The sequence below is a fragment of the Empidonax traillii genome, unplaced genomic scaffold (assembly GCF_003031625.1).
Source record: "Empidonax traillii isolate 1590-97213 ecotype Southwest subspecies unplaced genomic scaffold, ASM303162v1 scaffold1637:size79528, whole genome shotgun sequence".
NCBI classification, from domain to species: domain Eukaryota; kingdom Metazoa; phylum Chordata; class Aves; order Passeriformes; family Tyrannidae; genus Empidonax; species Empidonax traillii.
The window spans coordinates 1-18,157 of record NW_020956830.1 but is presented as its reverse complement, the minus strand read 5'-3'; the positions used below and the strand labels follow the sequence as shown (position 1 = coordinate 18,157).

Sequence of the window (18,157 nt, the reverse complement as noted above, 5' to 3'; positions counted from 1 at the left end):
AATGGAATGAACACTTTATGTGCCTGAAAACTAACCTGGTTTTCCCAACCAAATTAAAAGATATTTTTGTATAAACCTTGCCTTGATTATAACCTCAAATCATCACAGATACAAATGCAATAGTAATGGCCAGTCTTCGCGAACGAAGAACCGGGGAAGGTTTTTACACCTTCCAGCCTGCGCATTGGATTTTTTAGGTGAGACACAGTGTGCGCGGAACTGAGCCCACCCTTTAATCCTGAGGTTCGTCTGCCGGGGCCAAGCGAGCTTGGACGGTGGCAGTGAGGTCCTCAGGACGTAGATGGATTGCCTTACGGGCTAACGAGCTCCATCTGCCCGGGGAGGGGCCCCGACCGGGAATCGAACCCGGGTCTCTGCAGTGACAGTGCAGTGTCTTTTCCCCTAGACCACCGGGGGCTCACAAATGCAATAATTCAGGTGCTGAAGCACATCATAACACCTAATCTTCCTCATCAGATATCATGCTGTCTAAAGTAGCTCAAAAAAACAAATCATGAATTCCAGCCAGAAAATTCTCATAAGTGCTTCATATTAGTTGGGCTATACAAGTTAGTTGGGTTTTGCAGGTCTTTAAATTATGACTTAAAGAAGTGCCTAGCAACTTGTCATAGAACTTATGAACAGCACAAGGTGTTAAATATCTGGAAAAAACTGATCAGCAACGAGTGTAATTCAAAGTAAAGAGATGCAGAAACTAGATTGTATTGTAAGTCTACAATACAAAGAATAAAAAAATCCTTGGCTATTAAAAAACCTATATTTTAATCATATTTTATCACTTAGGTTTATCACTTTCATTATTTTCTTCTATGTACCACATTAATTTGTTTTAAAAAATATTTTTAATATTTTAATTCACATAATAATTTCTTGGATTCGAAATTCACTTCAAAGGCAATCATATTTGGGAAATAATCTCACACCAACGTATCTTTATAGGCATCTTTTATATTCAGATTACAAAATACTCTAAAAATAGTAGTATGTAATAAATTTGATATTAAAAAGACTTTCAGAATTAAAATTTAAAGAATACCATGGAAGGGTGATTTTCAAATACACACGTATCTTTCTTTTTTAATTCTACATTCACTATCAAGAATGAAACAGAAGGATACTTCTAAGAAGAAAAAGTCCAAACCAAACACTCCCAGAGGAAGATACAGATTTTATCAAATAAACATGGCATAGATTTTCTCCTTCTTATTATTAATCTTGAAGGATGAAAATTTACAATAAAATTCAGTCCCAGTGGCATTTTTCACAGCACTAAATATAGAATCATACCTTCTGTAGCTTTGTATTTTTTTGTGGGGGAGTACTTGTATCATATATGCCAATTGTTCATTTCTAATAATATCACCACACCTTTGGGGAAGTACTTACCAATCCATCAGCCAAATATAAACTACGCTCTGAATTTAAATAGTGTGTTGCCATTTTGATTATTTGAAAGAGAATTAACAAACGTATTTCCTACATTTATCAAAGAGCTTTCCCTGCTCAAGGACAAGAAGTAGCAGCCTTAAACCACGAGGAAAGAGATTTAAATGTGTGTTATGCGAATGACACAAAATACTAGAACAGGATACTTAAGGAGATTATGAAATCCTCTCCTTGAAGACTTCTAAAACAAGGCTAGACAAATATCTGTTTCCAGTTTGTTGTCTCTAGCTGATCTTCTTTTAGAATAATAAGGATATACTTCTCAAGGCCCCTCTCATAACTTTTGGGGTTGTCTGTTTATTAATTAAATTTCCTTTCATTACTCCTTACCATAGGTGTTTTTAGCAGCAACTTTACACAGGCTCCACTGTGTTAAATGTGCATAACTGCTGGCAGAGTTATGCAAAAATCAGGAATTCTTTGTAGTATAAAACTTAAAAAAATATTTAGCAACTTTTCAAAGCTGACATTTTAATTGAGGGGGGAAAATTAATTTATTGAGGGAAAAATATGTAAGTTAATGTTTTTGTCAGTTAATTACCCCCCCAAAAGATATTCATATGTACACAAACTACAGCATAACTCTAGTAAGAGCTTATAAAGAGCAAAATTAGTATGTTAATATGAAAGTAAAAAGAAACTGCATAACTAGTATTCCACTAAGATTAGGTAAATATATTTGAATAGTTCCATTAGTATTTAGGTAGCTCACCACTTAAGGACTGCAGAGTACACTTTTTGTCCCTGATACATATGATTTTTAAGCTGACCACAAAATATACAACAGATATCTGGAAGAAAAGCAATGTACACACATATGGAAAGGGACTGCATTTAGAGCTAGATCTTGGGATCCAAACTCATGACCTCGAAAGCCAGGTCTTTGTGACATTTCATGTGGGATTCAGTTGTCTAAGCACAGGCATACAGAAGCACATAGTTATCTAACCACCAGCGCATAGAGGCATCTTTTGTTGCCTTTTGGGTGCTCTGTGCCTTCTGATTGCTGCTCCAAAAAAATGTGATGCATTTGCCAGACCCAAACATATGTCCTGCAGATTTAATAGTGTCTAAACTGGTACTAAGTGGCTACTTTTCATCAGATGGCTTTCTCCCTTATCCCCAGCCATGACTGACAAGTTAGGTGACGAAATATGTATGGTTCAATGTGTTTGAGTATCTAAAATTGCCAACTTTTTTCAAAATTTACTCTAGTACAAACGAGTTTTAAGATCTGATTCAAAGATCTTATTCCCTTGGCAGAAATTTCTGAAGGAAAAACTATTTTGATTCCATCAGCAGCTAAGAATTCTGCCACAGAGGCTTAAGAAGGAATTTGCCAGCTGCTCTAAATACTGGGGATTTTTTGTCCCTTATACATGCAACAGGCCTTCTAAATCTAACTATATTTATTTTCTGTCAAATAATAACAACAATCACCAGAAATATGTTTGCTTTGCTGTTCATTCTGCTTCACTGTAGTAGAAGAAATTATTATGAAACAAGTCTTTCCTTGAAATCTGGACCACAGTATCTACTTCTGAGAATTCTGCTGAGCTGAGAAGAGCATTCGGCAGAATCAACACAACCAGTAGCAAAATGCATTGGATAACTTGAGGCCACAGAGGCCTCAAATGCAGACACATCATCTGAGTAGTTGATACAGTCTGAAACTTAAGTTAGGATCCTTGGGCACTTGCTTGTCAAGAGTAACTCTAACCTTGTCAACAGTTTTTCTCCAAAGATAATGTCATAAAACAGACCCTATAGAGCCAGAACCTATTTTTATGCTAAAGATGCATAAATGACAAATCTCTCATAAATTAAAAATCTCAATGAGTACTCTCCATTAAATTTATTTCCTTGCCCGCCACGGGCTTAGTGTGTTCCCATTTCTCCACCTGGCAAGCCTTCCATTTAGGATCTGCCGAGGAGAAGGGCTCTAAGAAGCAGTGAGCTCTCTGACATATACCCAGTGAGGAAGCAACTGCCCCCCTGCCCCAGCAGCTCACCAAACCAACTTGGGTGTTGCCATGACACAAGGGTAGGCACTGAGCAGTAGTTGTGCCAGGCTCCATTTCCATGCCTCCCAGCTAGACATGAGACTCAAACTCTGTTTAAAACTTAATTTCATAAAGAATAATGTTGGTGTCTCAAAAGTTTGAGCTTAAGCCGATACAGTGTGACATCACTGTGGGCAAAGAGGCTTTACTGCAATCTCGCAGAAAAGCACATTCAGAAGTTGTTAATATTTCAAAGCGATTTATGTTACTCAGTCTTAACATAGATCAACAGGAACAAGAGCAAAAGAAAAAAAAGCAAATGTTGCCACCTGCAGCATATAAGGCTTGTGGCATGAGGAAAAACATTATTCTGGAAACATTAGTACTTCAATAAATGGGCCTCAGTATTTCAAATCCTACACAGAAATTAAGAATTGCTTACTTGCATGCAAGTAAGCCCTACCAGTTGCTGTCAATATGCTGCAGTAAGCATTTCTAGAGTAAAACAAGGAGGAAAAGTAAGGCATTAAGGAAACAAATTATATATTTATTTATGGTTTATAATTAAAACTTTTGTTTTATATAGAAGCTCTTCCTTCAAAAGGCATCTATTGCCCTCTAAAATGAGCATGTATGATTTTGCACAGATTTATAGTAACAAGAAAACTGGTACATACAGAAAACTTGTAATATACTGATACCTTTCAGGAGTTTAAAAATTTATATTCAGTCTCCCAAGTTTATACACTGCAAAACTCATTGGTCTACTACTGTTATTTGATACTCAAACTGTGAAACAGTTACGCATTTATTTATAGTTCTTTGAATGTATAGCAATGCTTTCTGATTATAGAATCATGCAGGTTGGAAAAGACCTGTAAGATTATTAAGTCCAGCCATCAACTTAGCATCACCACCACGTTAACCATTAAACCGTCCCCTCAAAGTGCCGTATCCAGTCATTTCTTGAACACTTCCAGGGATGGTGACTCCATTACTTCCCTTAGCAGCCTCTTCCAATGCCTTCCAACCCCTTCCATTAAAAATTTCTTCCTAATATCCAATCTAAACATCCCCTGGTGCAACTTGAGGCCATTTCCTCTTGTCCTGTCACTTGTTATCTGGGAGAAGAGAGCAATTTCCAGTTCACTACAACCACCTTTCAGGTAGTTATAGAGAGCAATAAGGTCTCCACTGAACCTCATTTTCTCCAAATTAAACTACCCCACTTCCCTCAGTTGCTCCTCATAGGACTTGTGCTCCAGACCCTTTACCAGCTTCATTGCCCTTCTCTGGACTTGCTCCAGCACCCCAACCTCTTTCTTGTAGTAATTATAAAACAAAATATAGTTGAACTATATGGAATCAATACAATCGGGTTTTATCATACTGAGGACTGCATTTTTCATTACTTTTCAATAGAAATTATTCTTCATTCATTAAACATGAAAAGAAGTATGATTTTAACCAATCTTTCTAGAGGACATTACTGAAACATCTATATTACAAATTATGTACATTCTTACTTTTTAAACACCTGTATATCACAATGATCAGCATATAAGTAATAGTAAAATTTTAATTTAAAAATCTATTCTTGTTTTCAAATATAACGAAACTGGATTAAACTTCAAGAGCCTAATTCAGCTTTAGTTATGTTGCATAAAACAAAGTAACTGCTGCAGTCAAAGAAATTGCAATATTACAAAACCTAGAGGAATGAAATAAAGTTCTCTAAGCAGTACACATTAGTTTTCAACATTGTCCACAATAATGCTTCTCCTTTTTCAAAGCCATGTAACAATGTACAGGGACACCAGGAATGCAAATCACAAATAAAAGACAAACACAGAAATGGGGAATATTGACACAGAGATCAATTGTGTTTTTTCCATGCAAATGGTTATGGGGCTCTCTGCCCAACAACCCAGGGAGTGCAGACATGCAGAGCATGCAGGTAGGATGTATGGATCAAGGCGTGCACTTTTCCTCTGCAGGGGAACCATGGAGATGACAGCACAGAAGAGAAAAGGCACTTACAGTTGTTCTAGAGAGGCAAGTCCTTTAAATGCTTGCCTGTCAATTGACTGGATTTCATTCTTGTACAAATAGCTGAAACAAGAAACAATCAGTAATATTAGTACACAAACAAGAGCTACATGAGGGTGGAAAAGAAGAATTAAGTTGACACGTGAAGACAGTTTTTCAACTGCATATTAGGAAAAAAAAATACAAAACAAAAATTAAAAGAGACTCTGTCCTTGAGATTTCATCCCAAATGTCTGCTTGGGAAAAAAAAGTCTGGGGCCTTGAAGGCCCTGAGGCTGTAATCCAGATTGTCTTGGGCTTCCCAGTGCTCATGGTATTACTTAATGGGGTTTTGTCCCTTGTTTGCTTTATTCATTTGCCAAAAGTCAAAATAAATTCAACTCAGTGGGACAGAATTGCACCAGAAGTGCCTTTACCAGAACACACTGGGAAATAGCACTAGCCTCTTGTTTTCTTTAAAAATCTCATCTGAACATTGGCACAAATATTCAAATTATGATGGAATATGTATTTTTACTGGACTTGGAGAACAAACAGTGAGAATTTCTCTAACTCCACCTGTGTCACCTTTTGAATATTTACAAAAAAAGTACAAGTTATAATATTGGTATTGCATCCATAAAGCAGCTTTGTATATTTGTGTTATCACTGTGTAGAACACAGACATTAGGTCCATACTGATACTCTATATATACATGTGCAGAGTACCAGAATGATCACATGTTGGTTTTTTTTACAGAATTAAAATAAATCAGGATGGATCAGTGTATATGCTCACATTCATCATGCTCTTAAGAGCAAGGATGGTTTAGTGAGGGGGTATTGGAGAAAAATCACACAGTTTAGCTAATGACTGCATTTTCTGCATGGAGGCAGCAAATGAAAATACTCAGGAAATACTCAGGGGGTTCAGTGTCAGTCACTCTTTGTGTTAGGATAGGAACAGGTTTTGGTTAAAAACTTTTTCACAATTATTTGACAAATGACTTGAAATTCAGTTAAGTGGGAATGGTTTTTATGAAAAGGGGATGAAGAGACTTTGTACCACAAATAACTTTATTAGCAGGCATCTTATTAGTAGTGGTTTTGGCTTTTCTATTATTACAGTTTTCAGTAACTTACTGGAAATATTGCAAACTTCTTGGATGCAACAGAAAAAAAATACTGGCTCTTTTGGAGTTGTGGCAGTTTTTATATTGATGTGACAATGGGCAACATTTCACAATAGGCCCTAACAAGGAAAGAGGTTGTAGGTATGATATTCAACTAATAACAACTTTGGGGGACAATATGGAGTAGCATCCTTCCCTTGAATCTAAATTAACATTTCCAATGCACTGGTTGCTGAGAATCCAACACATTAATATACAGAGACTCATGTGTGCTTCATTAACATAGATATACATCTGAATAAAAAGCAGAGTTCCTCCAAGAATAGACAACAAGCAAGTAAATATTTCTGAGGTTTTCAAAATACTCAAAATTAGGAACAAATTAAACCAGGTAAAAATTACTGTCATGTGAAATTACTGTAAAAATGTTTAAAATATTTTGAAAAGGGCAAGAATAGATGTCTTACACATTTTGTATGTGGAACTGGTTTATATTCTGTTTGACAAAAAAAATTATTTCATGAGTATTCAAAGATTTGTTTTGACCCAGATTTACCAATTCATTTGATGAATTTCGTCTCTCCCTAATTTTCCTCTTTGTATGGTATTAAATTCCTATCTTATTTTCCCATGAGAATTTTAAATGCAACATTTCTTCTCACTCCTTAGAAAATTTTGACTGAACATCTAAAGTGTTATTTATCTTTCTGAATACACTTCATTTAGCAGTGTGGAAATTCCTCTTATTCCTGAGTACTTAATTTCTGATCAGACCAGAGAACTAAAGTGGGCTTAGATGGTTTTGAAAACCCATCTCAGTTAAATATATCTCTTGTGGGCATTTCAGTAATTTTATTAAAGAAATCTGAATGAATGCAATTGTTAAAAAAGTTTTACCAGAATCAGTCATGTAACCTTTATTTACTCTCTGCACATAAAAGAAGGCAGAGTGAAAATTGGAGGTGGGTTAGAGGAAGACTGGGATAATGACTTTGTAGTATTGCAGGTTTTTACCACTGTACTGCAGGGAAGGGAGCAGCCTTTCATGTCTCCTTTTGGAGCTCTTACCAAGCCGCTGAGGTGGGACTTGATTTGGGATTCAGCTTTAAACTGCAGCTTTTTCCATTCTGGTCAGAAAACCCTCAGCTGCAGGACATTCAACTGAACTCAGTCCATCATGTCCTGCCTTCACAGAGAAGCCCCAGCAACGCCAGGGCTACAACAACATATGTCCTATGACAGATGTGTTAACTAGATTTCCATTTAATTATGTAGTTATTTCTCTGAGGATAGTAACAGAAAGAAAAATATATAAATATTTGCCTAATGGAGAGAGAGATGACACAATACAAAGTACAAATAAGTATCACTGACAAAAAAAATATTGATGTCTCTCTACAATGCTACTGTGCATATACTGTGTCAAAGAAGTAACTTTGTAAACACTCTCCTAATCTTTAACATAAACATACTCTAAATTTATCCCAGTTACATTATCAGAAAACAAATTTAGAGTATAACAGAGAAAAAGTAATTTATCATTTCATTTACCTAAAAGCTCTCTTACAGAGCTGAATCGTTATCATTTTACAAAGGATGAATAAACAGTGGATTAAGATAACAGAGGGATATACTCTATTAGGACACTAAATTATTTTCTGGCAATTGCTAATAACTACTTTCAGAAGTGTTAAAAAAAAAAAAAAAAGCGCATTTTTTTCCAGCAATGCAAGCAAGGCTGATAGAGATCAGAGGTACTGATCACATACTTAGGATATGAACAAACAGGTAACCAGTTATCAGAAAATTAGGGGGGAAAAAGTAGCTGTAATTAAAACATTTGCTAGATCCCTTATGAGGGTTTGTTTTTTGTTTTTAATGGACCATATTAAAAATCATGTGATTCAGAGAAAGTAAGATCCAGATACATTTGTTTGGAACTGAAGGGAAAAAAAAGGCAAAAAGTAACAGCAGTATTAGGTATTGTAGAGTTAAATCTGACAAGTAAATACAAACAGCAAAGAGATATTTACATAGAAACATGAAGGAGGTAGTGGAATTAGCAACACGAATTGCAAAGAAAAGAGATCTGGAACCACCGCAGATGTTCAAAGGAACAAGTCTCATGACCAGGACAGCAACACTGGCAGAAGGCACAGAAGGAAATGTGACCTAATCTCATTCTGGAAGGGTGAGCTCAGCAAATCAGCACTTTGGCAAACTTGTAATACATCTTCTACTACTATTACTTCATTCACTAAACACAAGACAGAAGTTGTATGCTCCCCTTTAGTATTTACAGAATATGATACATTTCATAAAGTTTTATTACCATTTACCATTAACGTTTATAATACTTTGATGTCTGATTCCTCATCTCTCCATTTCATACTAATTGAACAGCTGTCAATTTTGTTGACAAAGTTAATTTCAGTCTCCATTTCTATTTTGATCACTTCCTTTGCACTATCTTCTGGTTCACTGCTCTGTAAACACCAAGTACCTTCTCTTTATTTAGAAAGGTTTCTTTAATAGCTAATCTATATTATATATTTTTTCTACCTTCTCCCTAAATTCTTTCTTTTTTAACCTAACTTCATTTTTTCCACTTCTATTCCCAAATCTTCTAGTATTCTACACATTAAAATGGTAGTATGTGTCTACCATCAATTCCCAATCATATTCTCTCTTGGAGAATAAACTGTTGACTAGAATAGACTAGGGTCAGGAAGGACTATCCTATCAAGTTTCCACAAATCTACCTGCATCTCTATTTTAAGGTTGAGAAGGCTTATTAAAGAACCATATTACGAAGACTAAAGTATATGAAATAAAGACAGACAGAAAGGCAGAAAAAAAGTACCCTCTTGGTTTCACAGCAAAACAATAATTACATTTCTTTTTTTCCAGCTTTTAGTATATGAATCCAAAACCAAATTATTACCATAAACAGCACAGCAAAATCACACAAAACTGCTTTTGTAACTATCAAAATTTCAATTAGAAAAAAAACAAGATAACAAAAAGTCCTAAAAAGTAAGGGTCAAAAATCACATGTGAACAATTTTCTTTTTATAATGTAAAGACCAACTTTTACAGTGATAATTTTTTTTAATGCACAGAAAATTGAGAAAATATCATTACTCTTTGTCAAAATGTGCCCTTCAGACAGGTAATTCTGAAAATTGCTCATATATTTATTGCTCATAAAACTAAGCTCAATTTCAGAAAGAAACAGTACAAAGAAGCATTCGAAAATTCTACGGCCTTCAAAATAATTTTGTCTGAAAGCAAATAACTGATGTTCATCAGACATACAGGAATGGGTCTTTATTTCTTAGAAATTGGCTATTTTAAAAAAATGAATATGCTGCATTATATTTTATACTTACATAATTTATGTATAATTCTACAGTTGCCAATATTTTATATATTGTTCTATATTCACATTTACTAATTGTTATAGATTTTATATTTATATATATTCATAATTTGCTAAGTCAGAGACACTGAGAAATGATAGATTTTCTAAAATTACTCAGTGAATTATAAATTTTCAGAACCATATGCAATCCAGTACATGAATTCTCATAAGAACACAAGTAACATCATGGACCAATGATCTCATTTTATGAAATACAGCAGTACAAGTTTGGTTTGCAAATATCCATAGGATCAGACCATACTAAACCTCAATTATTCCAGATGATTTGACTTTATAATATTACATTCTGAGCAGTATTTCTAGCTTTTGAACAATCCTATTGGGAAAAAATGTTCTGCTTTGTTCCCTTCATTTCACAGAATACAGTTAGCACGTACTTACTCAGCTAAAACTTTCACTGCTGAACGGTACTGATTTGCTACACTTAAGCCTTCTGTATTGATAACCCAACCAGTACCAGCAACTTTATAACATTAAGGCTGTACAATTTAAACATTTATACCACAGCCACTGAAATAGGTAAAAAAATCTTAAAGTCTATTTTTGCAAAATGAGGGATGGCTTTAAAAAGTGTTCTGCAGTTGAAAAGTGTTCTGCAGTTGAATAAACTATCACATTGAACGTTATGTTCAAATTTTCCAAGGAACAACAGGAAAACAAAAAGATCTTGCTTTTAACAGTATAGATACTGATAACCATTGCTACGTGAAAACTGATCAGAGTTCAGTTATCTCTTTTTACTCTTTCACTGAACTGCACACACTGCATAGCTGAGTTTTATTTCAGTTTTATTACAGTTAGGTAAAGGCAAGCATGTGAAAACAAAGAACTAATAAGAACCAAGAAGAATCTTTGTACAGTTGCTGACTTTGGAAAGAAGCTTAGTCATCCTCAATTAGTAAACCTTATGTACTACACTACCTGATCCACCATACAGACGTATCTTGCAACAAATACAACCATCATGGACTTTAATCATTCACTGGTGACAGTCTGTTCAATATTCTTTTCCTTCCTATTGTATACTGATTAAACAGTGTTATTACTGAAAGACAATACACATAAATATGAGACCAGGAAATGTAATCAGACATAGCTTGGAAAAACAGGTAATGCGTCTGCACAAATTTATGTCATTTTCTCCCTTCTCCTGCCTCCTTACAGCTATTCAGGCTGCATTCTTGAAAACTATATGGAAAATTAAGCTTCTGAATTGTTTCCAAAGCAATATAATCCCCATGTGACCATTTTTTTTCTGTACATCATTCAAGTAATAATCAATCAACACTCCAAGACAATGCAGTGAAACTTTTCTAAATGACAGCACATAAGGTGGACTCCAGAGCCGAGGATCCATGACAGCTCACTATGCAGCTTTAGTCTATTATACAGATAAAAATAACATTTTTGAACACCTTTTGTTTATTCAGATATGTAATACACTTGGTATGTTTGTTAAAAATGGGAGAAGTTATTCTTAAAATATACAGGTTGATGGAAGACATAGAACTTACACCAAATCATATAGGTACTCTTGTATTTTGGGTTTGACTGAATATTTCACTTATGAATTTTTACTGCATTTAGTGAACAATTTAGGAATAGTTAAAAAAGATTATGTAAGCTTCTGCAGACACAAGTCTTGGACTAGCTGTTTTTAAACCACTTTTCAAAATGCAAAAAGTACCTGAGTGAAGACTTCAGTGAACCCTTAACAAAGTGGTTTCCTAAGCATTTCAACATACTCCTTTTTAATTATCTTTTAAGTTGCATAAACAGCAATTATTAAGTCCTTTAAAATGTGCTGCCTACAGATATCAGCCTTTTACTAGCAACTACTTAGAGAAACACAGTTGCCCCCATCCCATAACATAATTTCACAGATTTTCACTGTTGTGTATCTCCTGATTTAGTGAGTCAGAAAAAACTTTACAATCTCAGATTAAAAAACTTTCCCACTGAAGAAGCTCAGTTACACACTGATGCAGGAAGTGACATTCATTTAACTTACAGATATTTCAGATTTTCAAGGTCTTCAAATGCCCCACTAGGTATTCTTTTGATTTGATTGTTGTTTAGAAGCCTACAAAAAGAAATAAAGAGATATTTATTTTTAACATACAGAAACACTAGGGGGGAAAATGTATAAAAGCAGGTGCAATGTAGTATTAAATGGAAAATGTTTTTCCCCCTAACAGCAACCATTAGAGGAAAAAGAGTTATATGCTTAGAGCTGCTCAGCCACTATCTCGAAGGTGAAAACTGAAAAAATTAAACTTTAAAAAAAAAAAAACACCAAAAAACCAAAACAACAAAACAACACACCAACATAAAAATATCAAAATCAAAAAAAAACCCACAACAAGCAAGAAAAAAATACAACTAACAAAACTAACAAAACAAACCACACACAACTGAAATAATGTGGCTTTCTGCAGGTATCTGAAATATAGATGAAGAGTGAAAAAAACAGTCTCAAGTCTCTACATCAGTTTGAAATCGATAAAAATGATATTGACAAAGATTTGCCATCAGCAGGTGCATTAAAGTGACTTTTTCTAGATGCTTCTTAGTACTATCTTGTTTACTGGGCCCTTTACATCTTACAGGAACACAACTGTCTGTATGCACAGATTTGCACTCATTCCTCATGCAGTGGTTTTATGAAGAGAAGGGAATTCAAACTTAACATATTCTCTCTTTATTTGGGCCTTGTGGATCTCAGATCAGTGAACTGGACAGTTAAAACGTGAGGCTGGATATCTGAAAGAAATTGTAATTCAAAACTGGGGATCAACTGCAAACAGAGGTATGATCAAAGGAGACTGGTAGTAGAGATAGCTAGTAAAAACATTTTGGCAGCACAGATTTGGACAACACACATTTGGGGGAAAGTCCTATAATTACTTCTGGTATGAACATGAAGTACAAGATGTCTAAATACATTTGTTGTTATGTTCCTGCAGATAAAACAGTGATCCAGAGCTCACTGATATCACTACTGCCTTTCAGTTCACACACTACTTGTGTTCTGGGAAACAGTCACATTTGCATAATCACATGGAAATGCACATAATCATAAGTTATGTACATTTAAAAGTAAAAATAACTGTCAATTTTAACTCCTCCAGCCTTTTAATATAAAGAAGAGAAACATGCATTCATTTGTTTCAAAAGTGACATCTGAAAGAATGATAAAGGAGAGACAAAGTTAAAAGTATAATACACATACTATTTGTATTATTGGTTGTAAAAGGTCTTTTAGAAAACACAGATTTTTCTTCACAATCATATGTGACAACAAAGATCTCCATAAAAGGCAACTCAGTAGGGACAAAATCTTCCAAGTCTTGCCAGTCCTGGTAAGTACATTAGAATAGGAATTTCAAAACATGAGGAGGTGCTCCAGACACCAGAGCTGAGGCCCTGCAGCCCATGGTGCAGAGCAGGGTGGAGCAGCTGTGCCCCTGCAGCCCATGGAGGACCATTGGGGTGCAGAGATGCCCCTACAGCCCACTGAGGAGACCCGCGCCAGGGCAGGTGGATGCGTGAAGGAGGTTGTGACTCCATGGGAGTCCCATGTCCTTGTAGGGCCCTGCTGACCCGTGGAGAGCAGAGCCCATGCTGGAGCAGGTTTTCCTGGTAGGACTTGTGGCTCTGCAGGGGACCCAAGCTGAAGCAACCTGTGCCCAAGTGGCAGCAGTTTTGTGAAGAACTATTGCCCGTGGGATGGACCCACGCTGGAGAAATTCATTAAGGACTGTCTCCCACAGGAGACACAGAGAGCAGGGGAAGGACTCCTTTCCCTGAGCAGTGGCAGAAATAACCTGTGAGGAACTGAACATAACTACCATTACCTGTCTCCCTGTGCCAACGTGGGCAAGAAGGTAGAACTTGGGAAGGAGGGAGGCATGGAAGGATGGTGCTTTTTTAAGATTTATTTTAGTTCTCATTCTCCTGCTCTGATTCTGTTACTAATAAATTTAATTAATATTGACTCCCATTTTGACTCTGTTTTTGTTTGTGACAGAAATCAGTGAGTGATCTCTCCTGGTCCTTATCTCAACTCATGAACCCTTCATTACATTCTCTCTTCTCTGTCCAGTTGCAAAGGGGAGTGATAAAAAGGTTTTGGTGAGCATCTGGCATGCAGCCAGGGTCAACCCATCACATGGTCCTAAGCCTTCTCTCACCTGTGTAAATACTAGAGTTCAAATTTATGAGACTACTTACCTGGGATAAGTGAGAAAATATGACACATTAACAAATTAATCATATTAAATCAAAAGGGAAAAAGGTCTCAAGGTTGAAAAAGAACTTACAGTGTGTTCAGGTTTTTAAGTCGTCTAAACTCTCCGGGCTGGATTTCTTTAATCCTATTAAATCTTAGGTCTCTGCAGAATAAAAAAAAGAAAAATCATGTTATTAAAAACACTATATATTTTTCCATAGGAAAAACTGAACTAAGCACCAGTCTTTTGTGATGACTATGATCAGCCCCTGTCCATAAACCATAGCTTTTGACCAAAGCAAAACAAATCCAAATGCTGCTTGACAAGTTTAAGTAGAGGATTGACCAAATCCAGTCTCAGAAGTCAATGCTGAAAGCTGTATCTAAGTTAAATGCGTGGTCATGAAGTACGTTCTGTTCCACAGTGAAGCAACTTGTAATGGACTGCTGAGTTCTAGTTCACTAAATTGAATTGTCTCTGTATTTTAATAGCTGCTTGTAAAAAACACAGTAAATAAATATGCTTATAAATAAACAGATAAAGAAAAATTTGGATCAGAAAAGAACTTGGTTAAAAAAAAAAAAAAGCTTTCAAGACTTTTAAGCTACTCAATTCTTCAGTTTTGAGTAAGGAGTCTTAAGTGCCTTATGTTTTCCTGCTTTTAAAACCTATAAACCCAGCTGCCAGAAGCTAGCTATTTCCTTATTTAATTTTACTGTCTATTAGTTTTTTCAGTGTTTTTCCATCTTCAGTTTCCCATTAGATCTATAGCTTAATGACAGTTTCTCCAAGAAGAAGGAAACTAGCTTCTCAAGTGAAGTGCTGTGGAGCGAGCACGGACAGGGAGCGAGGAGGCAGCAGTGCAGGGATGTGGGGAAACACCACGGCTGTGCCAGTCTCACACCTCTCTTCTGCTGAGAGCAGGCAGCAGTGCTTTCCACCTCTGCCCACCTCCTGTTCTTCCATGACTCCAAGCCTGGCTGTTGTACTCCCAGCAGCTCAGAAACTGATTTAACCAACTTGTCGGGACCAGCAACAACCCTATGCAAAAAAAGCCCAGAAAGCAATTTTCGGCCTGATAAGTAAAATGAACAGGCTTCCTGGGAGAGCACCCAGGTGAGAGAGGGACTACAGGACCAGAGGAAAAGAAACAGGGCAACAGGTCTGTCCTCTTCCCCAGCAGCAGATGAAGGACACCAGGATCTTTTGCCCTTCTCATATGAAGTTGTTAAAACTAAGTAACATATCCTGTTTGAAACTCTACCCATTTATTTTCATTCTACACAAAGGTATTAAAAAAAGTTTTTAAAAAAAGTTATCTATAAGTTATAAAACACAGCACACAAATTTTCCCTAGATCTTAATACATTTGGTGTCTGTAAGTAAAATTAGTTACAAAGATTAAATATATGTTTGATTTAAAGCTAGTACTACAATTACATTAAAATTGGAGAAAAAAACCCCCAATGTTAACCTTACTAAAATGTATAAATACAATTTTGGTAAATTCTTTCAAAGAGGAGTTTCTTCTTCAAAGGAATTAAGATTTCTAAGTGTTCACTCAAAGCATTTTCATTAATTTTCAGCATAAAATTCCCCCAAGATTGAGGCAGCTCATAAATAAAGAATGTGCAATTTCTTTTGTTCTCTAAATTAATATAATTATACTTCATGAGGTATTTCTTGTACACAGAAGAGTTGTTAAGTCATAACCAGTATAGATTTCTTAAGAAGAAATTCTGTCAAACTGTCATAATCTCCTTATATAACAAGATAGTAAGACAAGTGGAAAAAGGAAATAGAGTTTACATTGCATACATTAGTTTCAAGGATTTAATACAGACCATTCACATAAACTAAGCAAAGAAATACAGTTTAGAGGAAGTCTCTGTAAACTAAGTATTCAATTTATAGGGAAAAAGGCAAAGACTATTTATTGAAGTGAAAGGTTGCATCAAATAGAATTGGGCAGAAATCTGCCATGAGGTAATAAATATTTTTAGACAAGGTTGGTAGAAGAAAAAATAAGCTTATGAATTTGGAATGGTTGCAAATATTCCCACTGTTTGAGATTAGAAACAAACCTGAAGTTATAAATCTTTGAGAAGTGGGAAAAACTAACTGTACAGCAATAAAACAGGGAAGAATACAAAGCCACCACTTCTTGCAAAGCCAATTAAAGGTTCAGTAGAAGACAGAAAAAAATAAAAAAATAAAATCTCAGTCACCTCTGCAATGCCATCATAGGAAAAAAACCCCCCAAACATTCCATACTAAACAGGACTACCATTTCTCAGGCTTGGAATGTCATCCTTCCATGGTACAAACATCATATCCAGCTCATGATAACAGAATGCATTTCAGGGAACTTCAGAAGAGTCAGAGCAAAAGCCCAACAGTAAACAGAAACATCCCCTTGCAGAGTGAATGAAGCCTGTGTGAAAGTGAAAAATGGGTATGGGTAGCTCAAGCAGGCCATTATGGTGCAGATCTTCAAAGGCATTTTGTGTTGCTGAAATAATGTGTAGTCAATCAACATAATTAGGTTTTTCGACCCTTTTTTCCTGACTAGTTCCTGGCCAACCATACTGCCACATGACTTGCATTCACAAAAGCCTGTTCCCTGCCCACTCATTTCTCTTTCACCTTTTTAATTGTTCCCCATATTGCTCTTACAAACTGACTGTATCCTGGCTGTATGCTGTGCTTTGGGGCTCAGCGAGCCTGACTCCTGCTGACCAGTAAGAGAGCACCAAGAGGTTTAAACAGCAGACTGAGGGTGTCTTCCCCAGTTGCTGACTGTCATTTTTTCCCCTTCTTAACCTCTAAATAGTAAATGAAACAACCAATTAATGAAATGCAAACACCTATGATGATGGCATGAGGTTTTAGGGTATGTAACAACTTTTCCAGAACAATCCAAAGGTAAATGCCATGCATTTGGCCTCTCCAGTAAAAATCTAGTACACCTAACTCTAATATTCAGATTGTCTCCTTTATTATGTGTTTAAAAGTGAAAATATTTACTCCTTAGAATTATAGCTGGACAGCATAATTCAAGTTGAAAAATACACATCAGCCGTACAGACTTCCATAGAAGCTAAGCCTATCTCTTTGAAGTACTATGTCTTTCCTGAATAATACAAACCTAACATGTCCATGATAACTGGTAAACTGAACATTCTCAGGATTATTTTCCTGGCCTCACATCATCTGCTCTGCGCTAATCCATGGAGCACGACCAGGAAATGTTCGGCAGAGCACAAGGCTGTGTGGGCCAAGAACGTGCCAGGGAGCATGCAGTCAATTTAGCAACTGGATGCCACTGAGATTCACATTCCAGCACCTAGGAATGGCTGGAGTCCCACAGCACTGCAAACAACCGTGGGTCAGGACGTGTGCCAAGCAGTACACAGCAAACGTGTGCACACACAGCTGCTTTGCAGGTTTCCTATGCACCATTACGTGAACAAGGTTGTATGAAAATCTGTAAGATCCAGATGTATGGCATATAAATAAATACAATATTTGTATATTTTCTTTTGTGTCACAAAGCAAATGAGAACTGTGCTGCAGACACTTTTTGTCTGGATGAAAATTAATTCTGTTCCCAATAAATTCTTTATCTGAACTAACTGCATCCATTTTTTCCCCTCCTTAGAATGACATTCTTAACTACTTCCAATTTAGCATTGCAAATTGACTTCTAACAATAATGTTATCTAATTAAACACAGTGAAAACTTCTAAATATATAAATACCATAAACCTTCATGCAGCTGTTACTGTCCAGTAAAATCCAACACTCCCATGGCAGCTCCTGAAACTAAAACTAACTTTTTTATATAGA

At 36.0% G+C, this 18,157-nt stretch overlaps 1 protein-coding gene across 1 annotated transcript in view; it reads right to left on the bottom strand.

Moving 5' to 3' along the window:
- Nucleotides 1-15,349, bottom strand: part of PXDN (peroxidasin) — a gene marked incomplete at its 5' end in the record, with an annotated part of 64,488 nt that extends 49,139 nt beyond the window's left edge. Inside the window, 4 exons of the mRNA XM_027908170.1 lie at nt 5,511-5,582; nt 12,088-12,159; nt 14,399-14,470; nt 15,260-15,349. Coding sequence (XP_027763971.1) covers nt 5,511-5,582; nt 12,088-12,159; nt 14,399-14,470; nt 15,260-15,349 — 306 coding nt within the window. The remainder of the gene's footprint in view (nt 1-5,510; nt 5,583-12,087; nt 12,160-14,398; nt 14,471-15,259) is intronic.
- Nucleotides 15,350-18,157: the final 2,808 nt, after the last annotated feature.